Source organism: Mauremys reevesii, linkage group 3 (genome assembly GCF_016161935.1).
Source record: "Mauremys reevesii isolate NIE-2019 linkage group 3, ASM1616193v1, whole genome shotgun sequence".
NCBI lineage: Eukaryota > Metazoa > Chordata > Testudines > Geoemydidae > Mauremys > Mauremys reevesii.
In genome coordinates, this window is record NC_052625.1 from 96,767,938 (window position 1) to 96,791,041 (window position 23,104).

General features: G+C 43.6%; 2 protein-coding genes across 6 annotated transcripts in view; both read right to left on the reverse strand.

Moving 5' to 3' along the window:
• The window catches only part of LOC120400828 (vasoactive intestinal peptide), a 55,183-nt gene that overhangs the window by 31,257 nt on the left and 822 nt on the right, over window positions 1-23,104 (reverse strand). The window lies entirely within an intron of this gene.
• On the reverse strand, window positions 435-18,950 carry MYCT1 (MYC target 1). 3 transcript variants are annotated; one of them, XM_039529944.1, is made up of 2 exons: window positions 18,699-18,950; window positions 435-2,393 (listed from the first exon to the last, which is right to left on the reverse strand). In XM_039529944.1, the coding sequence occupies exon 2, from the start codon at window positions 2,386-2,388 to the stop codon at window positions 1,861-1,863; it is 528 nt and encodes a 175-aa protein (XP_039385878.1). In that variant the 5' UTR covers window positions 2,389-2,393; window positions 18,699-18,950; the 3' UTR covers window positions 435-1,860. The 3 variants fall into 3 exon arrangements, with proteins under 3 accessions (XP_039385878.1, XP_039385879.1, XP_039385880.1); XM_039529945.1 differs by lacking the exon at window positions 18,699-18,950 and adding an exon at window positions 3,205-3,235; XM_039529946.1 differs by lacking the exon at window positions 18,699-18,950 and adding an exon at window positions 2,582-2,640.

Below are 23,104 nucleotides of genomic sequence, written 5' to 3' on the forward strand. Positions count from 1 at the left end.
AGAAGGGGCTGGCTACTAGCACGTCTGTGGCCCCTGGGGTGGCGGAGGAGGCAGCTCCATGTGCTGCCCGTGCCCCCAGCGCTGTCCTCACAGCTCCCATTGGCTGGTTCCCAGATAATGGGTGCTACGGGGTGGCGCTTGTGGGCACAGGCAGCGTACAGAAACCCGCTTCCCCTTCCCCCCAAGGGGCGCGCAGAGACATGCTAGCAGTGAGCCCCTTCCGGGAGTGGCATGGGGCTATGGCAGGCAGCCTGAGCCCTGCTGCACCGCTGGCCGGGAGCTGCCTGTGGTAAGCGCCTTCTGGCTGGAGCCTGCACTTCGCACCCCCTCCTCCACCCCATCCCCCTGCCCCAGATCAGAATCCCCTCCTGCACCCAAACTCCCTCTCAGACCCCACACCTCCTCTGGCACCCCAATCCCCTGCCCCAGCCCCTTCCTGCACCAAACTCCTTCCCAGGAAAAAGACTTGTATACAGGGACCCCACAAAATCTAATAGCCCCAGGCCCACAGGAGCGTTAATCCGGCCTGGCACAGCAGGTGGTACTCTCTAAACTGAAATGCCCTTCTCTGTGTTCAAATGCACCACCTTAGAAATGAACCAGCTCCCATTGCAGATCCATGTTTCTGTGCTATCTCTGTTGCTTCCAGGCTTTGACTTCTCAAATGTGAGTGCAATCGGTCACCTCTGAGCCAGTGGGCCAGTATGTTATAATAGCTCTACAGGTCTGACAGTCCAAAATGGGCATTAATCTGTCCTAAGCATCTTCATACTCTAAAGCAGTTTCATAATTATAGACTGAAGGGTTGAAATCCTGGAGTCAATGGGAGTTTTGACATTGAATTTGGTCAGGCCAGGATTTCACCCTAGATGTCTAAGAAATTTTCTTTTAGCAAAATGCAGGATTTCACTGTATTACACACCAGGAAGGATAAAACACTGGTACAAATTGAGAAACAATTTAAAGAAAGGAAATGAGTATTCCCATACAGAAACAGGAAGCTCAAATAAAAAATAGTTGCCATTCATGTTGTTTATCTTGGGGACCAAGCCTAGTATCCTTGTAACCTTATAGGGTAATAAAATGTGATCCCTGCTAGGTTGCAGGATGAAGTCCTTTTATAGAGTTATTCTTTTTTCAGTTGGTTAGAAATTTCTCCCATTGCACAAATTTTGGGATACTCCTTTTTTGCTCTATTTTTGGGAATTTGTTGTAAACAGGACTGGCCAGTGGTCATTTGGAGCCCCCTACGAATATCAAAACAGGGGCCCTAGTACCTGCCACAAGACTGTGACACTAAAATCACTTTAAACTCTACTTCTGCCAAGGGATTCCTGAGCTATAGGAAACCCTGTGGTTCAGGAGGCATAGAAGCCACCCAGAATGTAAGAGATGAAGGAAAGTATCTAATGAAAATGTAAGACTCAAAGACAAATGTACAAAACCAGGGTTTCTAACAAACACAATGAATGAGTGAACTTTGCAGGAAATTAGTAAGCGATTATCAACAGATGGTTCCTAATGTGGCTTGTTTCTTCATTTAAGTTGCCAGTTTTGTAGACTGCAGAAGTTTCTCTCTTCTAAACTAAAAGCCTTACAATGATTACAAATTAAAGGTATAATATAGATACAGAATTATACTGCAGACCAGTTAACTTGGGGGGGGGAGGGTAAGATCCTTGTGGCTGCAGGATACCACACCTTGCCCTAGCAAATCAACGTCATCTGCACATGTCCCTTCTGTTTGCCTGCGGCATGCCGCAGCACCAGGGAACTTCCCAGAGGCCTTCAGAGCATACAGAAAATCTGCTTTAGACAACAGAGAGTCCTCCTTTTAACGAAATAAAGGAAGACTCCAGTTCAAGAGTCTGGAAAAGCTTTAATGATGGTCTCATAGGCAGGAGGAGGTGTTTGTGTTGAATGACAGATGCGGAGGCTGTTGTTGGACCAGTGGAATTCAGGACGAGTTAAGCTGTTGGTGGTGTTCCCCACAAGGGTAGTGGTGGGGCTGGTGGGAGCCAGAGTAATCAGCTGACTGTTAGTTTCCACAGGGAGCGGAGGGCATTGCAAAAAGGGGTGGAAGGTGGAGGCTCGGAAGCTTGACTTTCTTGGGAAGGAGTTGGCTTGCTCCAGGGAGGCTTGCCGCTGGAAGGTGAGGCTGGCCAGGCTGAGATTGCTTCTGCGTTCGCAGCTGTTGTTCCGGTAGAATCCAGTCCTGTTGGCAGCATGGCCCTGAGAAGGAGGTCTGGAACGGCGGCTAGAGACTGACGAGCTCCACTGCGAAATGTGTGCGCTGGCTCTGCGACGGGACAGGCAAGTAAACAAAGCCCAGATTATCCCTCCAATCACCAATCCAATCACCATGGACACTGAGAAGGCTATTATCATCTGACCTAAAACACAGAAAATAAACAGCAAGGTTGCTTTATTTACCATACAGACTATTCAGTCTAGAAAATGAATTTGATATGGCAATATCAATAAGGATTAAAGATATTCATTTAGTGACATTATAGAGGACACATGCAACTTGTAATTACGCTGCAACAGAAATACAGGGTTTGATGCCGATCTCACTTACACTAGTTTTTAACAGTGTGACTCCAGTCAGTAACTCCTGTTTGATACCAATGAGAGCGAGAGAAGACTGGAAGTGGAAGGTACTCGTGAGCTTGCAGGAGGCAGTTAGTACCTATTAAAATCAGATGCAGACCAGATGTACAGCTCTACCAGAAAAGCACTGAGATGACTTTGGTCAGAGGTGACCACTGAAACACAAAAAGCTAATGGATGTTTTCCTCCTTCTGACCCCCAGTTTTGGGGACATATATATATGTCAAGCTGTCATTGCACAAAGCGTAAAATTTCTAGCCCTCTTACACTCGCCTGCACTCTAATAATCAGCATTGAGAGGCTCTGGAAAAGGACTCTAGCTAGGATAGTTTTCTTCCCCACATGATCAGGTTTTTGTATTAGATATTAGGAATGGCAATATACAAAAACCTGTAAGAGAACACTTCAACCTCCCTGGACACACAACAGCAGATTTAAAGGTAGCCATCCTGCAGCAAAAAAACTTCAGGACCAGACTTCAAAGAGAAACTGCTGAGCTTCCGTTCATTTGCAAATTTGACACCATCAGCTCAGGATTAAACAAAGACTAGCCAACTACAAAAGCAGTTTCTCCTCCCTTGTTGTTCATACCTCAACTGCTAGAAGAGGGCCTCATCCTCCCTGATTGAACTAACCTCATTATCTCTAGACTGATTCTTGCCTGCATATTTATACCTGCCTCTGGAAATTTCCACCACATGCGTCTGATGAAGTGGGTATTCACCCATGAAAGCTTATGCTCCAATATGTCTGTTAGTCTTTAAGGTGCCACAGGACTCTTTGTCACTTTTTAAATGCTCAGTGGGTTTTCCTGGTTCTCCATGCATGGTAGGGGGCTCTGTGTGCAATCTGGGCCTAGTAGCAATCAGATTGCAACAGACAGACAGTTTACATTAAGATGGGGTGAGTTGTGCCTCTCTGTTCGGGGAGCAGCCTGTTTTGTCTCTCTCTGTTTTTGGTTCCTCTGTTGATAAGGCTCTAGATTTTAAGAAATAAAATAGAGTTACAGTGCAACCTTTCAAAATATGTTTTTAGCTAACCCTTCTATGTGCATGCCATGAACATAACATGTACCACACCAAGAGGGTGAACAAAGGTTTCATTTGAAAGGCTTTAGTTTCAAATAGTAAAATTTAAAAGTAACTATAAGTTATTGGTGATTGACATACATGGGTAGCCTTGACAGTGAATTTCCAAACTTTTCTCCAATTAAGGGCTAGAGATTATCCCTAGCCACCTCTCAACCCCCACCCTCTGCTTTATGTCTCATTCAAGGTCCAAGGCAGAATTCCATTCCCTGGGCTCAGAGGACTGTGGGGTTTGCTCCTTCCCTTTATTCCCAGGTAGAACACTGCTCTGCCAAGGGTGGCACAGTAGAGCTGGGCCCATGACTAACCCCACTCTGCTAGCAAGTTGAACTGACCCTCTAAATGGGGGAATATGTAGTGCCCTACAAAAAGATGTAGTAGCAGGTGTGTAAGATGCTTCTCAGTGTAGCAGCCTGCAGGGAACTTGGAAGTTGGAGCATGGGCTGCAGGAGGAAAGAGTTTGGAAAGGAACAAATTAATCAGTCAGTGTGCACATGCTGCAAATACTAGCTGAAGTTGCAGCATCTTTGTAAACAGTAGCTTTAATAAAGACGGGGTGCTAGAACACTTTGTATAGTGAGCGTGCTGAGAGCCATTGAACCAAACTGTAAACCCAGGGTAGTCAATAGGCAGATTGTGGGCCAAATCTGGCCTGCCAGATGTTTTTGAATAGATCCCAAAATATTTTTATGTATTTATTAGCATTATTATAATTTTATTATTTTCTCTGAAGTCTGGACCTTAACTATACTTTGATCAAGAAATCTGGACCTTGACAAAAATAACTGACTTAACCCTGTATATAATGGAAACATCTTCAAGCCAGCCGGCCACCCAGCCCCATCCCCCAAACCACACACACCCTGTGTTCCAGCACCTATGAATAAAGAGCCAGATTAGCTTTTCTAACTTGGAGTCCACTCACATTATCTGGCAAGTGAAACATCCAGAACTCCCCCCAGGATGAGACAACTCCTTACTGTGGACTATGACTAAAGCACCTAATTAAAGACCATTGAAGTCAGTTGAAAGATCCCTACTGCTTTCAGTGGCATTTGGATCAGTCCCAGCTACTGCAATCTACTCTAAGATTTTGGGCCACCACAATCTTTTATTATTGTTTTATTAAAAAGGAGAATGATTTAGTAACCTATCTGAAATTTAACAAAGGTTTTTGTTTGGGAACATTAACTTAGCATCAGGCAGGAGAGTCCGTGCTCTGAATTCAAGTGCACAGCCTCCTGTAGAGAAGGATTTATTCATGCTAGGGCAAGCCTCTATTTCTCCACAATAATTAGGAGTGATTCCCTCCCTCACTGAAATCTCACAGCAGCTGCATAGAACATAAAACAAATAAATGAAGTGCTATGTATCAGACAAGCAAATTCTGCTTTCTGGGGGCTCTAGCAGATTCATGCATAGAACATGTCATATTCAAGCTGCTTGACTTTGGTTGGGTTGAAGGAGGATGCATCAGAAAGTGTCTGTTGTACAATGAAGGATTATTTTTGTCCCTTCCCTTTTTAAACTTCTCTCCCTCTCATGTTCCTGCAAGCATTTCCTCCCTTGTGCTGGGACAGTAGATCAGCATGTGCTGATGAGACAAAACTTGATTCAACCCAATGCATGGATACTATTTGGAGACTCATTTTTTCCCAACTGCCTAATCCACAAAATACAGTGTTTTAAAGCTGGAAACAATGGTTGATCAGGCATTTTCCATCTCAGGCATGCAGACTGCAAGCCAGCCAAATGGTCTTCTTCATCACAATTTTGCCTTAATGCTAAATGAAATAATCTGTGATATGGAAAGCCACATTTGAGCAGGTGATTGAAATTTAATGTAGAACACAGACTAGTGGACAAAAGATGAATTGCACCTGCATCCAATCAGCAAACTCTTAAATAACTGGAATAGAAAAACTGTGAGGACTGATTATTCTGCTACGATAAAGCAGTCTCTTCTCAAGTCATCAGCTGTAGTTCATTCTGCGATCTGATTCATGCAAGATCACAAGCAAACAAACTAAATAAATGTTCCTAGCACTTATGAGGTAAGGAGTTGAACCTGCTAGGGTTTGGACTTTGCTTCTAAAAAGCCCAGCAAGGTACTTGAGGCTCAGATCAATAAGCCAACCCATGTGGCATACAGCATTGTTGTTGTGTGTAGTTTGCCAAAACAACATTTCTACAACTGACAAGTGTTTAGAATGATTCTATTCCCTGATCTTTATCACTGATTGCCTGGTCCAAACAACCCTCTGATTGTTTGTAACAAATCCCTGATTCAGTAGGCTGGGTGAATCAGTGGGTTGACAGAATGAACCAGCTGTGATGTTTGTCATGGCAAATGTTGGGAAAGGTCACAGTGTGGTAATGGTGAAAAGAACAGAAGTGGTTGTCTGCAGCACAGACTGATTCAGGTAATTGGGACATTAGGAAAACAAAAAGATGTTGTGGAGGCTTACACAGCAGGCCTGGATGGTGCTGGGTTACGTAGGCAGCTATCTAACACTCTTCTACCTGAAGGGTTTCTAGAAGCTTCTGGAAATAAATAATTAGCTAAACTGAGTCAATAATGGGAAAATCATGAGTCCCTGAGGTATAGTTATTATGTTTGCCATCAAAAGAACAATGCTCATGAACAGAAAGTACAGTGGTTTAAATTTCATAACCAAGCCACCTACCTAGTAACAAGATTGCCCTCTGCTGGCAATCTACACTGATGAAAATAGAGCAATAGATAAAAGTTTAGATGATGTTGTGCTAGAAGTACTCACAGCAAACATGCAGGAGATGGAGAGCACCATGCTCTATTTGGTAATTACCAGAAACTCAGGAGGATTCTGACGTCTCTGGTGTAGACTCTTGGGTTAGTATTCTGCTCAGAGTTTGGAACGCTCACGTGAAGGGGAATGTTCAAACAAACTTTGTGAAGTATTGTTTACAAGGGATTTGTGAATGTTTGCATTAAACTCTATCTTAGGGTTGGAGCAGTAAACTTGCTTTGTGTCTACGTTACCAGCCTTTGTTCTTGATAAAAAGCTGAAAAGAAAAGTTTAAGATGCCATATGAAAATCATAAAAACCAAGTGAGACCTCACTTGATTTCACTAGTGACCAGCATTGAAAGGGATAATAATGACAGAGTAATTCTAATGACCAAGAGGAAACATCTAAGATCAAGACATTAATGTGTTTATTTCCTGACATCAGCACAGTCATGTAAAGAACTAAGCAAAGCAGTAACTGGCTCTTCTAAAGAATCCTGTGTGAAGGCAGTTGTAGAAACTGTTACTTCAGGGCTTTGGCCTATTTTCCTAAACACTGCTGAAATAGCAACATATGGTTTTCATCTGCTCACACATGCAGCGCGCGAGCCTCTAGCACAGCATGACTGTCTATCTTGTAAAAGTTGGAGTAGCATGCACTTTTAAAGAACTTAAACCAATTTAATGTACTGATACAGTGAACATAATTGCACAATGCAATATTGCATAATCTTTTATTGTAGTAAGTACTTAGCTAATAATATCTTATAAAAACTGACAGTAAAATCATTTACAATTTTGATATTTAACACTGTGGTTAAAATGGAGACTTCACAAATGAAGAGGGATTTCTTTAATGGGATACATGGTAGTTAGCAGCACATTACAATAAAGAAAATGTACAGTATTGGATCAAAGATGCATATCTTCAGCTTGATGTAAGGACTTTTAAAAGGTCCTCAATATTAACACATGCAATTCTATAATATTTTTGTTGGCTGCCTGATGCTGAAGGACATCCTGTTGGAACCTAAAGCATTAGAAAAATTTCTCAAAAACAGTCCCTCATTAAGTAGAAATCTGTGATCACTGAAATGCTGCCAAGGTCAGTGGAGAGAATTCTGCTGATGGATTTAACTTCTGCATCACCAGTTCAAAAATATCCCATGTGTTTCCTTAATCAATCAACTTATATTCTCCATTACTTGTTCAGATTGTCCCATTTCCCCCCATTCTTTCCCCTCTCTGTATTTCTTGTTTTCACTTGGAGAGTCTCATTTTTTTAGCCGTTAGTGCATTTTATTGACTACTGACTTCAGGCTGGTAAAATGGAGAGAACCCTAGTCTAATCTATACAGATTCTTATTACACTCTCATTGCCATAATAGCTGATTTCCAGCCACTAGTGTTAAATTTAGTGTAGCAGGGAAATTAAAAATTGCATCTTCTTTTTTTTGTGCATGCCATTTTGAGAATACAATGCTAAGTTCTCATCCAGTAGTAATTGGCAAGGCATCTTCTCAGATTTTCAGAAGTAAGAGTTAGCTTTTTGAATTTAGAAATGGTAAAGGTGGTTGTTCGTTTTTGAAGCGTCAGTAGACGGCTGATTGTGGATCTTATAATGGAGCACTGGTTGCAACCTTAGCTATAATATGGCTACCAGAATCTCTATAGTCAATAGTTTAAATTAGACTCATGCGAGAAGTTAAAATTCTGCTATAAAGAGTGAGGAAAATACGATGAGTCAGTACTAAATCTTGTTCCGTATGATGCTGAACTTCTTTCACTTCCTCCCTCTGCCCCCAGTTATGGGGCATAAGATTGTGTTATGTGTGGAAGGATAGTCTTGTAAAGCACAAGACTGTGACCCGGGCAACTTAGTTCTATTTAGTGCTCTTACACACATTTCTTTTGTAATTGTGGGTAAGTCCCCCTGCCTCTCCAAGCTGCAGCTTACTCATCTGGAAAATGAGGACAATAACACTTGTAATAATAATACATAGCTCACAGGAAGACTGAAGCTACATTTATGAATGTAGGAGGAACACTTTGTTTCGTGCACTTTAACGTTAAAGTATCCTGAGATAATCAGATGGAAGCCACTTGGTAACAAAGTATTATTCTTCAAAAGGCTTTAAAATGAGGGCTCAGTAACAAGACTAGCTGAAGAACAGTTCTTGGCCCCATGACATGCTGGTCAGATCTGATGCTGGGTCCTGCTAGATTTTGACATGTGTGATCCCTAAATGTAGAATTCACCTGCATGTAACTTATCCTCCAGAGAAGAGAGAGCACAAAGAAAGATTGAATGTGTCTGCCCCAGTAGCAACACAAGGAAACACTCACTGAGTCCTTGACAGAAGAAATACCCTTGACCTCCTCCTAAAACTATTTCCAGGGTTTGGAATCTTTTCTCAAATGAGAAAGCTCCCCAAAGGGTCATGGATTTATCAGCTGTGGGAATAAACAGCAGCCCTCAGCTAAGCAGCACCGTAACTGTTGCACACATTTTTTTGGCAAATATAGTGTAAAATATATTTGATTAACTTAAACAAGTAATACTATTAAGCAACGTTTTCTTGGCCTTTCTCCCCCCTACCACTACACTTGCTCTGTGTTCCTCCAGTGGAATGGTTAAGCCCTGAGAGCAAAAGGATCAGGAAGATAGCAGTTAGCAGAAGGCAACATACGTAGCCCGCAAGGACAGCATACAAGCATAAGATCATGCCCCCCCCACCATTACAGGGTGTGTTTTTTTCACCCAGCTACAGCCACTGTAATGTTTACCTCAGGTTTAGCAGAAGAATGGCAAAGGGAAACTAAGTTCCCAGTACAATGCACACAGTTTCTCTATCCGGTGGGTTTGCACCTATGTAGCTTGTGATTTGTTTTATCTGCTTGCCTGTGCGCATCCCAACATTCATCAGTGACTTCATCTGAATTATACCAAGGATACATTTGGTGTCTTCTCTGCCAAATCTCCATCCTCAGCTGCCCCCTGATAGTGACATCAGTGCAGTTATACCAGTCTAAAACTGGTCTAAATAAGACTCATCAGAAGAGGGTGCATTAGTGTTTTAGTTTTATATTTACTGAAGTTTATATAAATGATAATAGTCTATATTTGACATACAGTAATGAAGGGGCTAGCTAGAAAACAAAACACAATAACATAGCTGACACACCACTGTCCCTCCCAAGGAAATGGTGCCTCCTTTCAAATTATGACCTCTACTCATACTCATGATCAAATTGGGAGGAAGTTTCAGCTTCCTGCAGTTGTTGGGTGGGTTGCAAAATTGGCAAGCACAGTGCATGGGTGAATACTAGACTGCTTCAGGTGCTCCTTAGTAACATAGAAAGACAACAAAAACAGCAGCCAGAGAGACATCCTGCAGCAATGCTGCCAAAGACATAAGAAATCTGACTGACAAACTACTTACAAATCCCTCCTTCTCAAATATTGCTGGTGAGTACAGACGCTTGACATGCTGGAAAAGTGGCTGGGAAGATGAACAATGGTTCCCTTTTAAGGTACATGAATATTTCTAATAGTTTTGTGGGGGGAAAAAAACCTCAGGCTCTACAGAGTGATGAGAATCACTGCTGTTGGTTTGCCAAAGGAATGGCACTATATATAGCGGCCATCATCACAAATATTGTAGGAGCAGGTGACCAAAGTTCAGCACTGCAATACCCAACTGTAGGCCCCTTGCCAGCAGAGGAATCCTCAGCCCTAAGTTAGGCATCCAGGATCCCTATATAGATTTAATCAGAGACTATCAGGGCTGGAAGGGACCTCAGAAGGTCATCTAGTCCAACCTCCTGCTCAAAGCAGGACCAATCCCCAGACAGATTTTTGCCCCAGATCTCTAAATAGCCCCCTCAGGGATTGAGTTCACAACCCTGGGTTTAGTAGGCCAATGCTCAAACCACTGAGCTATCCCTCTCCCTAAGAGAACAGTTAGGTGGCTAAGCAAGGGATTCACAAAAACTAATGTGATAAGTGAGGAGTCACCTAATCTAGACAGTTGGAAATGCCAAGGGGACAGGAAGTCTAGGCCAGAAGGGAGGCACCTATCTTCACTTGGAATTCACAGTTGTGAGCCCATGCCTGGAGCTCAGCACCTAAGCCAAGTCAGTCCTTTCTTGCAAAAAAGTTAGGATGAACTGCTGTTGCCCCACCTATAGCCTGCTGGTCAGGGCCCTCACCGCTGATGTGTATGACCTAGGTTCAAGTTCCCACTCTGCCTGATTTGGAGCAGCAACTGGAGCCCTGGGCCCTTTAAATTGCTGTCAGAGCCCCTGGGTAGCAGAGGAGGCACAGGTAGTGATTTAAAGGGCCCCAAGCTCTGCTGCATTAGTGGCAGCTGGAGCCCCAGGCCCTTTAAATCTCAATTTAAAGGGCCTGGTGCTCTAAAGACCCCACCCCTTCTGTTTGAGGCCCCACCCCCTGCTCAGGAGTCCGGCATACCGGTAAATCCTTTAAATTACTTTCATCCCTGACTATAGCCCAGTGGTTAGGGCTATGGAGTCATTCCAGTCCTCTAAAGAACAGTTAAATATTTCCTACAAAGTGAAACAGCTTCAACAAAAGGCCCACTCCTGAATGCCCAATATCCCAATAGGTAGGGCACTCACTTGGGAGCTGGGAAATGTAGGTTCAAGTCCCTGCACTGAATCACGCAAAGTGGGGACTTGAACTCACATCTCTTACATCCTGGGTTATAAAGAGGAAGAAGCAGGTTTACTGGCAGCTGTATTTTGTGTAAAGCCCAATCTGATAAGCCTGCTCTTAGGTAGCTTCTGAGCATGCCTACTGGATTAGGCCCCATAGGTGAGATTGGCAAGGGAATGCTTAGTTTGAGGATCTCACCAGGGCTTAAGCGCTCAGTAGTGACAGAATATAGTTGGCTTTGTGCATCCCACTGGCAGAAATGTAGGCATCTATCAGACTTTACAGGCATAAGTGTAGGTGACTAGGGAATTTAGGGACCTACAGGGTTAGGCAGCAGCTGAGCAGGGTTTTTAAGGGTCTAAATTTTGGATGTGGGCACTAATCTGGCAGTTAGGCACCTAAATCCCTTTGCAGATCAAGCTCTGACTGAGTACTATTTCCATTTTCCAACTGCCTTTCATTTACATCTAGTAGTGTCAGCCTAAACAAGAACAATGTTTGAAATGAAAGCAGTCTCAAAGAGTTTAGTGTGGGGGCAATTATAACAGTGCTATACCTTGTGTCACTTGTACTCCATTATAATATGGTCATTGCCCTAATCCCCTCTGATTTAAAGCTAAGGTCCCTGGCCCAGCCTGTCCTGTAGCCACTCTATGTCATACTACCAGTCAGCGGTGGCGGCAAGCCCTCGAGGATGAGCTCCTTCACAGGTTTTATTTTTCATGGGTCCTTTGGTGACTGAAGAGGCTCGTTAGCAGACATTGCAGGTGGTGTTGGAAGCAAAGGTGCTTACCTTTGTTTTTGCCAGTGGTTGCTTTGGAAGAGGTGTGTGTTGGGGGGGGCACTCTGCCACTTTTAGGGGGAGATTATTTTCAGCATATTTATACACTTCTTTCATATTCTAGCTATTGATTGTGTTTATTGTTGGTATCTTTACTATTTTAATAATGATTTAATTGTTATGAACTACAACATTACATTATCATGAATTACAGTATATTAAAATCATTGCAATCACCTACAAGCTGTCTTCACTAACATCCCAGTTAAAGACATTATGTCTCACTGTAGCTTTCTGGATGAAACTGTCAGCAATCTTATTTACATCTAGGTTCCCTGGTATTATTTTGATGCACATTAAGGGCCGCTACATTATTCAGTTGCATCTGTCCCATTGATGGCTGGAGATAATTTTTAAGTCTTCTGAAAAAGGCCAATGAGCATTCCACAGTTCAGGATGATACAGGCACAGTGAGAAGGATTCTTATGAATTTGCAGTACTCTGGAAAAAGTGCTTCCAGACTACCGCAAATCACTCCAGGATATCTTTATTGATGGGTAACAGCTAATTTAGGCACCATCATTTTGTATGTATAGTTGGCATTATATTTTGCCATGTGTATTACTTTGCATTTAACATTGAATTTCATCTGCCATTTTGTTGCCAAGTCACCCAGTTTTGTCAGCTCCCTTTGTAACTCTTTGCAGCCTGTTTTGGACTTAACTATCTTGAGTAGTTTTGTATCATCTGCAAACTTTGCTACCTCACTGTTTACCCCTTTTTGCAGATCATTTATGAATATGTTGAACAGCACTGGGCCCAGACAAGCCCCTTGGGGGACACCTCTATTTACTTCTCTCCATTCTGAAAATGGACCATTTATTCCTACTCTTTATTCACTATATTTTAACTGGAGTGCTTGGGAATGCTTTCAGGATCATCTAACGCTCCTTAATTTAATTTAATGACAAGACTTTTGTTATCTTAATCACCCTGTCTCTGTTTATAAACAAACTTCCTGCCCCAAGTGAAGCAGTTGTTAGCAGCACAGAAAACACCACATTCCACACCCAAGTTCTGACTGCTGGGCACTGGACACCCACTATTTTTTTCTGTGGGTGCTTGAGCCCCAGAGTATCCACGGAGTCAGTGCCTATGGTTGAAAGACAGGGTTGGGCCATGATTGCTGCATGACTATTGTCTTTCCTTTCTTTTCTGGCATTTTCCTGCGACCAGAGCAAGGCGATTTTCCTCAAAGGTGGAGGTTCCCTCTCTGACAAGTCTTCGCCAATTATCCCTATCCTGGGATACTGTCTCCCAGTGTGTGGTGTCGATGCCACATCTCTTGATGTTTATCTTGAAGGTGTCTTTAAAGTGTTTCTTTTGACCTCCTCGTTTCCTTTCTCCTTTGCTGAGTTGGGCATACAGCAGTTGTTGTGGTATGCATACATCAGGCATGCGCACACAGTGCCCACTGTAGAGCCACTGCACAGGATGGAGGCAATCATCTGGTCATGGAGGAGTCTTACAATGATGATAAATTTGCTTGGGCAGACAAACTTTGACATGCTTTTCCACAGAGCCTCATGGTTGACAGAGTCAAAGGTTTTGGTCAGATCGATAAAGGCCATATACAGCTCCTGGTGTTGTTCTTTACATTTTTCCTGGATCTGCTAGCTGCAAAAATCATGTCGATGGTGCCTCGTGATGGTCTGAAGCAGCACTGGGAGTCTGGAAGTACTTCCTCTGCAAGAAGGAGCAGGCGATTCAGTCAGATTCTAGCAAGAATCTTCCCACCGATGGAGAGAGGGCAATGCCTCAATTGTTGCCACAATCAGCCTATCCCCCTTTTTGAAAATGACGACAATGTTAGCATTATGTAAGTTGGCAGGGATTTCTTCAGTGCGCCAGAATTTGAGGAGCAGCAAGTGAAGCTTGTTAGTCAGTGTTTCTCCCCCACTTTCAGCTGTTATGCCATCAGGACCTGGTGCTTTATTCTTCTTCATTTGTTTAATAGCTCTGCAGACCTCCTCAGGTGTTGTTGGGTTGGCAAGAGTTTCCCAGATTGGGTGCTGAGGGATGGAGTCTATGGTGTTGTCAGTCAGTCGATTCTTGATTTAGAAGCTTTTGGTAGTGTTCCTTCCAATGCTTTTTGATGGATTTGTTATCTTTAAGAAGGGTGCTACATCTTCGGATCTCAGAGGTGTGAGGCCACATGAGCTAGGTCCGTACAGGGTCTTTGTCTCACAAAAAAAGCTCCGCATATCATGTCTGTCAGCGAATGTTTGGAATTCTTTTGCTTTGTCCTCCCACATTTGTTTTTGATTTTTCATATCCTCCTTTGAAATTCAGCTTTGAGCTGATGGAAAATGTTCTGCTTCTGACTGGATAGTGGTTGGTTTTGCCAGTCGCAGAAAGCTTCTTTCTCTGGTCCAAAGGGGCTATAATCTCAATGTTGTTGTTGTCAAACCAGTCCTGTTGGCAGCAGGTAGCAAGGTCAATGGATTCCTCGCAAATCTCATGGATGGTCTGTTTTAGGGCTTCCCAGTCTTCAACACTTGTGTTGTCATTTCCAGGTGTGCATATGGCCAGTTTTTCCACTGAGGTGTGTTTGGAAGTTCTCTTGGTGCACTGAGGATTGAAGTCTTTGAATGTTGTATTGCCGTCTGTGTGATTTAGATTGCTTTCTATGTTTTGGTGCAATCCTGATGGGCATGACTGACCTCACCATACCACCAGTACAGATCACCCTAAAGTCAATGTAGATGGGAAGAGGAAGACCCTCAAGTGGTGTAGAGCTGGTATAATAGCTAAAACACCAACCCGCCTCACTTCCACCAGTGTAAGAGAGGTAGCCAGTGTATGAGGGGATGCCAGGATATCAGAATCATTAGGCAGCCCTCAGGCTGTTAGCTTATGCCTGATCAGATCAGCAGCCAGCCAGCCCAGCACTTGGGGAGTGCAATGGTGAATAGCTGTACTGTGCACTCCTCAGCTGTACCTGAGGATCAGGGCCTAAATACTTTATGGGTTTGCATTGAATTATATCAGCTCCAATAAAGAAAGCAGGAAATTGGCATTTCATCCAGAGAGACCCATCTTGCCCCAGAAGCCATCTAGCAAATGTTATACTGAGACCACTGGGAATACACACATTCTAGATCCCTCTTCAGAAAAAAATAGCCTTTCCAGTGCTTTCAGTATCCATTAGACAAGGTTTATATGGATTACAATTACTATATTCATTTATATTGCAGTAGTGCTGAGAGGCCCAAAGAAGGCCCCATTGTGCTCGCACTGTATGCACACTTCCTAACCAAAAGGGCTTACAATTCAAACCGAGTTTGCAATCAGAGTCATCCCAATTGCCACAAATGCACCATGTAAACACATTGTCACTATGCTCCAGTAATAAGAAAAACAGAATTACTCATACAAATGAAATCTTTTGCTAAGTGAAAGGAGAATTTTTATCACTATCAAATGCATGTCACGGTGTAACATTTCCCTGTGGAATTGGAGGAAGGTCTTGGAGGCACATTGTATCTGAGATTGCTGATAAGGTGGAGAAAAAAATATAAGGAGTTATCTAATCACACTCTAGGATTCCTTCATAATGCTGTTTAATTGTTTCAGTTTTGGTGATATATAGGTTTCCTTTCTGTCCCTAAAATAGATTTATTGTTAAGCAATTACACATTTTTTGTGTATTTCCAGGGGATCACACACAAAAAAAACATATCAGTCTGCCTCTTTGTCTATCAGATTCTGTGTTCTGTTGTAGGTATCCCCAATTACCATAGTATTTGAGCATCTCAGAGTCTGTAATGTATCTATCCACACAACACCCCTGTGTGGTAGGGCACTGCTACTATCCCCATTTTACAGAAAGAGACCTGAGGCACAAGGAGACTAAGTAACTTGCCCAAGGTCACACAGGAGGTCTGTGCCAGAGCAGGTCTCCCAAGTCTGTGCCAGAGCAGGTCTCCCAAGTAGAGGGGGAGGGATAGCTCAGTGGTTTGAGCATTGGCTTGCTAAACCCAGGGTTGTGAGTTTAATCCTTGAGGGGACCACTTAGGGATCTGGGGCAAAAATTGGTCCTGCTAGTGAAGGCAGAGGGCTGGACTCAATGACCTTTCAAGGTCCCTTCCAGTTCTAGGAGATTGGTATATTTCCAATTATTATCTTAAGTCTCAGACTAGGCTCTAACCATCAGATCATCTTTATTCTACAGCACTCTGAATTGCCATAACTATCAGTGCCCCAAATGCCACCCATGGCTATTAACGAAACACTGTCTGACAGTGTAATTCTTTCCATAGAAAGTCTCTACCTGCTGCAGCCAGATAGAACCAAATTCTGGTTGTTCCCAAGAGAAGACAGCACTTCTAATCTCTCATTGGGTATGATAAGAATTAACACTTCACCCTAAAATGGGCTCCTTAACCCAGGAATCTGAATACATTTCAGAGTATTCAATCAGTGAATAAAATCCTGTCCTCTATTGCACAGGTTCACTGCTGAGGAAGAAGGAGTGTCTCCTCATCACCCTCTCCAAGTACAGCTACATAGTAGCTGACATGGTACACTTTTAGCCATCTGTTGTTTGATAGAACTGGCGGGCTGGCTAACTCACATGCTTGTGATCCATAGCTCCAAAAGGGCAGAGTCTGCCAGTTGGGAGGGTGTGGTCAGTGTGGGGGCGTTATATGCTCCTATTGGCAGTTTGTGAGAGATGCTGACACATTGTTCTAGGAAGAATTTAGGGATATTCTGACTCCTGGTCTTACAAGCTCACTAAATCTCTCCCCTCCATTCCCTTCCTCCCCTCCCCCATGTTGCTTAAAAGTACCACCCTTTGCTTTGCCCTCTTTACTCCTCCACATCCAGTTGCTAAATTTGGCTTGATATTTACATAAACACTTTACTGAGTTGATCTATATTTTATATATGGTAACTAATTTTAAAAAAAGCCCGCAGTGAGGTTGACAATTAAAGATGGCAAAACAATTAATATAAATAATTTTAAGACAAAGAGAGCAACATCAATTCATCCACATTGCACATACTGTACTATATATTGATAACCTGCTTACCCAGGCATCAGAATTACTGCATATGTGCATTTTGTGCCATCACAATATCTTCAGTTGCACACAAAAGGCTCCATCATGGCTCCTAGCTACTAGTTCATGATGGGAGAGGTGGAGAGCCCTACTGCCCCAGGGAGAGCTCTGGAAGGGATTGTACTTTGGGATGATACAGCATGGCTGGATAGTTCTGCCGAAAGGCTACAGCCCTTCTCCTCCCTACTTTGGTCCCATGGGGTTGCTTCCACCTACAAGGGTTTGTAAAGATTGCAGTTGTCTCATGCCTGCCCAGGAGGTGCAAGGCCAGAAGAGGCTCCTCACACTCTTTTCCCACATCCCAGTTGTAAATCTAGGCAGGGGTCAGTCTTAATCCAGCCCAAAGATTCTGCAGAAGGAGGCCGCAACTGCAGGGGGAAAAGGAGGTGCTTAGCGTTAAGTTACCCCTCTGCAATAAGTGGGGTGATATGTTTCAGTGGTTTGACATCTTTTAATCTTTGGGTTTTACGCATTATAATAAGGGTCCTAGAAAAGAGACAGAAAGAAAATGATTGCAGGGAAAGTTGCAGTTGAGGTATTAAGCCATCCTTCCCAGAGACAGGTTTGGCTCATCCCTACTGATTAAAACACCATTTTAGAAAAAACAGCCATTCCAGCATGGAATGATTAAAAAAGGAAAACCAGTAATATTGTTTCAGGAAACAAGGCTACTAAGGGTGACACAGCACATGGAGTCTGAGGCCCTGATTGTGGGGTGTGTTCCAGCTGCTTTGTTCCACTCCAGCTATGCAAGGCTGCCCTAAAGCTGGCTTAGCAGGCCTCTTGGGGAGTGCCCCTGCAGAACAGAACTTCAGGTGGTGGGGAGCTTTGGTGTCTTACCCTCCCACCTCCTATCTGCTGGCACAGGAATGGTGTCCGGCCCATCATACACCCTAGTGATCATGGGCTGCCAGAACAATGGCCCTTTCAGGTTGTGCCAGGGATCTGGCCCAGCACAGAACAGCCCTGGGAGTAGGTAAGAAAATGATGTGTTAAAGCCACCATTACCCTCCCACCCCATGTGCACCACACATGGACTCAAGATTCTGGTTCTCAATGTCTGTAACTATAGCAAGAAAGTAAGGCAGCTGTGACATTCTCCAGGGTACAATCTGGACTCTTGGACAGCTGTGTGCCCTCAATTCTCCAACCTGGGGTGCCATTTACAATGCTTCGCTGTGAGAGCAACCACTCCTGGCCTACTCATACACAGCCTTCACCAGGTAAATTACCCCCAGCTATACTGCAAGAGTGCTTCAGCCAGCCAGCCTGCCACCCTTGAATTATACTGCAGCGCAACACCAGCAAATTCCCAGTCCCAGACTTTCCCCCAGAAATGTGTATCTTGTACTGCCCAGCACCCTCCTGGGCAATACAAGTTCATATAAAGTCCATCATTTCATTAATAGAAAATGATATGCACAAACCTTGTTATCTCAAGTGGAGTTTCCCAAACACTTCAATCCAAACACACTGACTTAGATAAAACAATAGAACAAGTTTATTAACTACAGAAAGACTAAGAAATTAAAGTAATGATGCATAAAAGACAGAATTTGGTTATAAGAAAATTAAAGGTAAAATACAATTAATAGCTAAGCGAACAAGCTAAAGTGAATGAAAAGCAAAGGCTCTCTCTCACCACAAGTTTACAGCAGTCTGTCTGGAATCCTTTCAGCCAGGACCCTTCCCCCAAGTTCTATGAGGCTTCTTTTGTCTTTCAAGTATTGTTGATGCCATGAGTAGAGACAAGGGGAAAGAGGTAATCAGGGGAGTTTGCTCCCCATTTTTATAACAATTCTCTTCTTTGTGAATCATCTCCAGCTGGGGTTCAGGTGACAGCCAGTCTGTTTTCACAGGAACTTCCATCTGTTCCATTGCCAAGATGTAAAATTATTGCTCACACCCTTCTTCCTGCCAAAGAATAGCTGCTTACCCAGGTGATAGTCCATTTGATTTTGTTGACACCTGGCTGAGGCATCAATTTGCCTTTTGTCTCTGAGGAACTGGCCTGCTTTTCTAAACTTGGAGCCTGTCTTAGTCAAGCCATACAGTAAATAATATGTTGCCACACATATTTTACTAGGACAGTAATGATCAGCACATTATGAGTTTTCAAATGATACCTCACAAGGCATAGTTTGTACAAAATCCATCATAGTCTTGTAAAAAGGGTGGACATAGGGATATAGACTGTCACAGCAGTTCTTGAAACTGTTATGCTGTACTGCTAAGGGTAAAATGGAGGAGTGCAAAGAGTGTAGAAGGAGCATGGGTGAAGTGAAAGTGTGCGTAAAAGGAAGTGACAATGAAAAGAGAAGTGAGAGACATAGTAGGAAGAGTGGGAGACTCATTCAGAAAGTGGGGAATGGGAGACAAACAACTATTCACTTTCAGAGTGAGTTTCTAAAAGAATTCTGGAGGAAGATGCCCCAGACCCTGTTCCCAAGATGCCATATTTAGTGAGTACACTAGAAAGGCACTGATTATCCTACAACATTTCATGCCAGCACTTCTCTTCATCAGTAGTATTTCAGTGAGATCTATGAGACCGTAGCCACCATTCTGACGAGTCTGGCAGTCTGATCCTTCTTTACACAAACTGGTACTACTGTATCTTCACACCTAATGCCCATTTCCCCCCAGAGAGAGTATATTGGCAACAAAAAATCTTGGCGGGGGGTAGACTACATGCAGAGGCAGCTCCAGACCCCAGCATGCCAAGCGTGTGCTTGGGGCAGCATGCCGCGGGGGGCGCTTTGCCGGTCGCCGGGAGGGCGGCAGGCGGCTCCGGTGGACCTCCCGCAGGCATGCCTGCGGAGGGTTCGCTGGTCCCGTGGCTCCACCGGATGCCTGCGGGAGGTCCACCGGAGCCGCGGGACCGGCGACCGGCAGAGTGCCTCCCGCGGCATGCCGCCCTGCTTGGGGCGGCGAAATGTCTAGAGCCGCCCCTGACTACATGACCCTTTCAGTCCCTTCTAACCCTATGATTCTATAATTCTATAAACAAATGGGATCCAAAAAGAGATAACTGGCTACAGGGGGAGGTTTCTTCCTTGCCAGATTAGTCCAGCCAAGTTGTCCGAGACAGGCATATGCTTGCTTTCCAAGTGGGGAAAAAAAATTCCTCCTTGCAACCAGGAAGCACCTCTTGAGATCTCTTGAATTGGCTAGGGGAGGAGCAGAGCTGCCAGAGGCTACAACAACCTTGCTAAGTACCTCTAGGTGACAGAAAGAGAAGGTATCACATCCTATCACATGTTTGCTATGGTTTCCCAATTAAATAGAGGAAGTTTAATGACAAGGCCATGACATCCATTACAAAACCCATGGAAGTGTACACTAGGAAAGGAGGTTAAAATCAATCTTTCTATACCTAATAGAAAAACTCATGATTTTTATTCCCACAAAATTATTCTGTTTACAGTTTATTCATGTATTTGTTCTGTATATTGGGTTTTGGGAGTCATTTCTCAAGGTGTTTTTTTATGATGTGGACAGCTGTCTAATAGGAAGTGGTCTGAGACCACTAACACAATTCACATAACGTGACTCAAACCAAGCTGTGCATACATGCTGCTCCTATCATATATATCTATACAACTTTGCTTAGCTGGTGTGATGCGGTGCTCATTCCACACCTCACCTGAAGGGGTTAAGATAACTGGGAAGGGGCTAATTAAACTAGGAGGCTGCACCTGGGGAAGAATGAGGCTGGACAGGCAAACCCTAACAGAAGATGAAGCTCAGCTGAGCAGGTATAGGCTGGCCCTGTGCAAAGCCAGCAAGCTGAGACCAGAAGGGGGCTGTAGGGGAAGTCATCTGTAGTTAGTTCCTGGGAGAAGGGAGGATGTTTGGGGTTAGACAGTTAAATAGTACACTTGCTTCCTGGAAGAAGAGTGTTTAGGCTGGAAAACTGGGGGTGGAAATAGAGCAGAGAGGTAGAAAGGTGTCCTGGAAGCAAGCAGACCATAGTTGCTAGACATAGGGTCCCTAGATTGGAGCCTAGAGTACTGGGTTGGCCTGAGTTTCCCTTATAGCCACTGGGAAAGAGGCCTAGACCTAGCCTTGGATTGGAAAACTGTCTGGAGTGGCATGAAGATAGCTGATCTAGTGGGACTTTAATACCCCAAAGGGGAAACACCAATAGTGACCTGCCTGGAGGGCCAAGTCATGAAGAGAGAGTGTGCTGAGTCTCAGAAAGCAAAAAGAGCAGCAGTGAGAGCAAATGACAGAAAGGGGCATCAGATCCGGATGGAGCTTATCCCCTGACTAGCCAGAAGGAGGTAACCTAGTGGTGAGTGAACATGTGGGCTTTTAATAATATACTGTGGCATGGACTGGTTTGGAAAAGAATAATGTGTGCTCAAATATAAACAAACAGTAAGTCTCGCAGTGGAGACTTGACTTTGTTCATTGTTTTAAAATTCTTAAAATCACTTCTAAAAGAGCTATCGTCTCAAGTTAACAGTGGAAACTTCAAGAGTTCCAGAAAACAGGATTCCTGTAGATAATTTCCAGAGTATGATACCAGCTATTGGACAATAGATTAATAATGATGGTGAATTGTTCTAACAGTTTTTACAGTACTTAATTTTGTCCACCTCTAGTAAGTCCCTGATCAGCAAACAATTACACACACACTTAAGTCTATCCATTTATTATCCCATTGAAACCAACTGGATGATTCTCAAGAGTAAATTTAAGACTGTGTGTAAACTACTGCGGGATTTAGTCTAAGTAATTTGTTAGTGCCCACAATCCTATATGCTTCTTTAAAAAGAGAGTGTAAAATGTATTCTTAAAGTCAGACTTTGCTGAAAGCAGCTATGTTATATGCTCAGTTTAACTGATGACATCTCCTGAAAATCAGTGTCATTTGATCTCCTCTCCTATTCCACCTGTTCCCACATGATATGGCAGGAAAGAAAGAAGTGCCAATCCCACTGCTATGTCCCAAAACTATTGGGGGAGAGAAGCATTGAGCCAGAGGCATCTCTATCTTCTCTCTGTAACCATGGAAGCCCTTCGACGGGAACACTGGCTGGTTCACTGAGAAATTGATCTACTGTGTGGGTGTCACCAAGTGGAGGGAATTGTGGTGCTATGCAATATCAATTCCTTGGTAACAACACAAGAAATTTTTTATGGAAGTGAATGCTGATTCTCTCAGCATTATAGCAACTCGTGCAGGTGCTTCTCTGTACAGTCAGCCAGGAGCATGGAACAATCAGGGGTTTGGCAAGCCCTGGGAGGCACCCAAAAGTGAGCAGAAAAGTAATAGCAATACAGCTACTAAGGGGGCCATAGTGCCAGCACTAGGCCCCAGAGGTAGAGCAGATGCCCAGCCCCCAGTGCAGATGAAGGACCTTGTCCACAGATTCCTCTGGCTGGAAAGCCACAGTGCCTGTTGAGTTAGAAACTCTGGATTGTGAATTCACAATGTCTCATGTAACTTTGCCCTTCTGATGGATTTTTCCATTAGAGAGAAAATATAGTGCTCTGGATACTTGGCTAAGAACGGAATAAAATCTGGGGTTTACAGTAGGTAGTGCCTCTTACTCAAGGATTCTCAAAATATCGGCTATATGAAAGCACTCTTTCACTCCTGTTCTGAAATAGCTATTTACAAAAATACGCAGTTTCACTCTAAAAACTGGCAGTCATCTTTGCTTCAGATACCGGAGGACAGTACCCGAAACAAGGAGAGCACATCCTATGAAGTGCATGTATCAATACAGGAATCAGAGATTGGCACTCAGAGGTCTGTTACTCACACAAGGTGACACAAAGGAACTCCCACAAAAGTGTCCCGTAAGCTTATCTCCCTCTTTACTCCCAATGCATCCTCATAGTAAAGCAGGCCTCTGTTGTTTTTAGTGTATATTATTTTGTAGATTTACATATTGCAAGGACTCCTGAAAAGATCACAAGGGATGGTAAGACTAAAATAGGCAAATATACATTATGTGACTTGTGTAATGCAAAGCAGGGCAAGTTTTAGGACTTTTTGGCGTGAAGGGATCTCCATGGTTGCTGCTGGTGTTT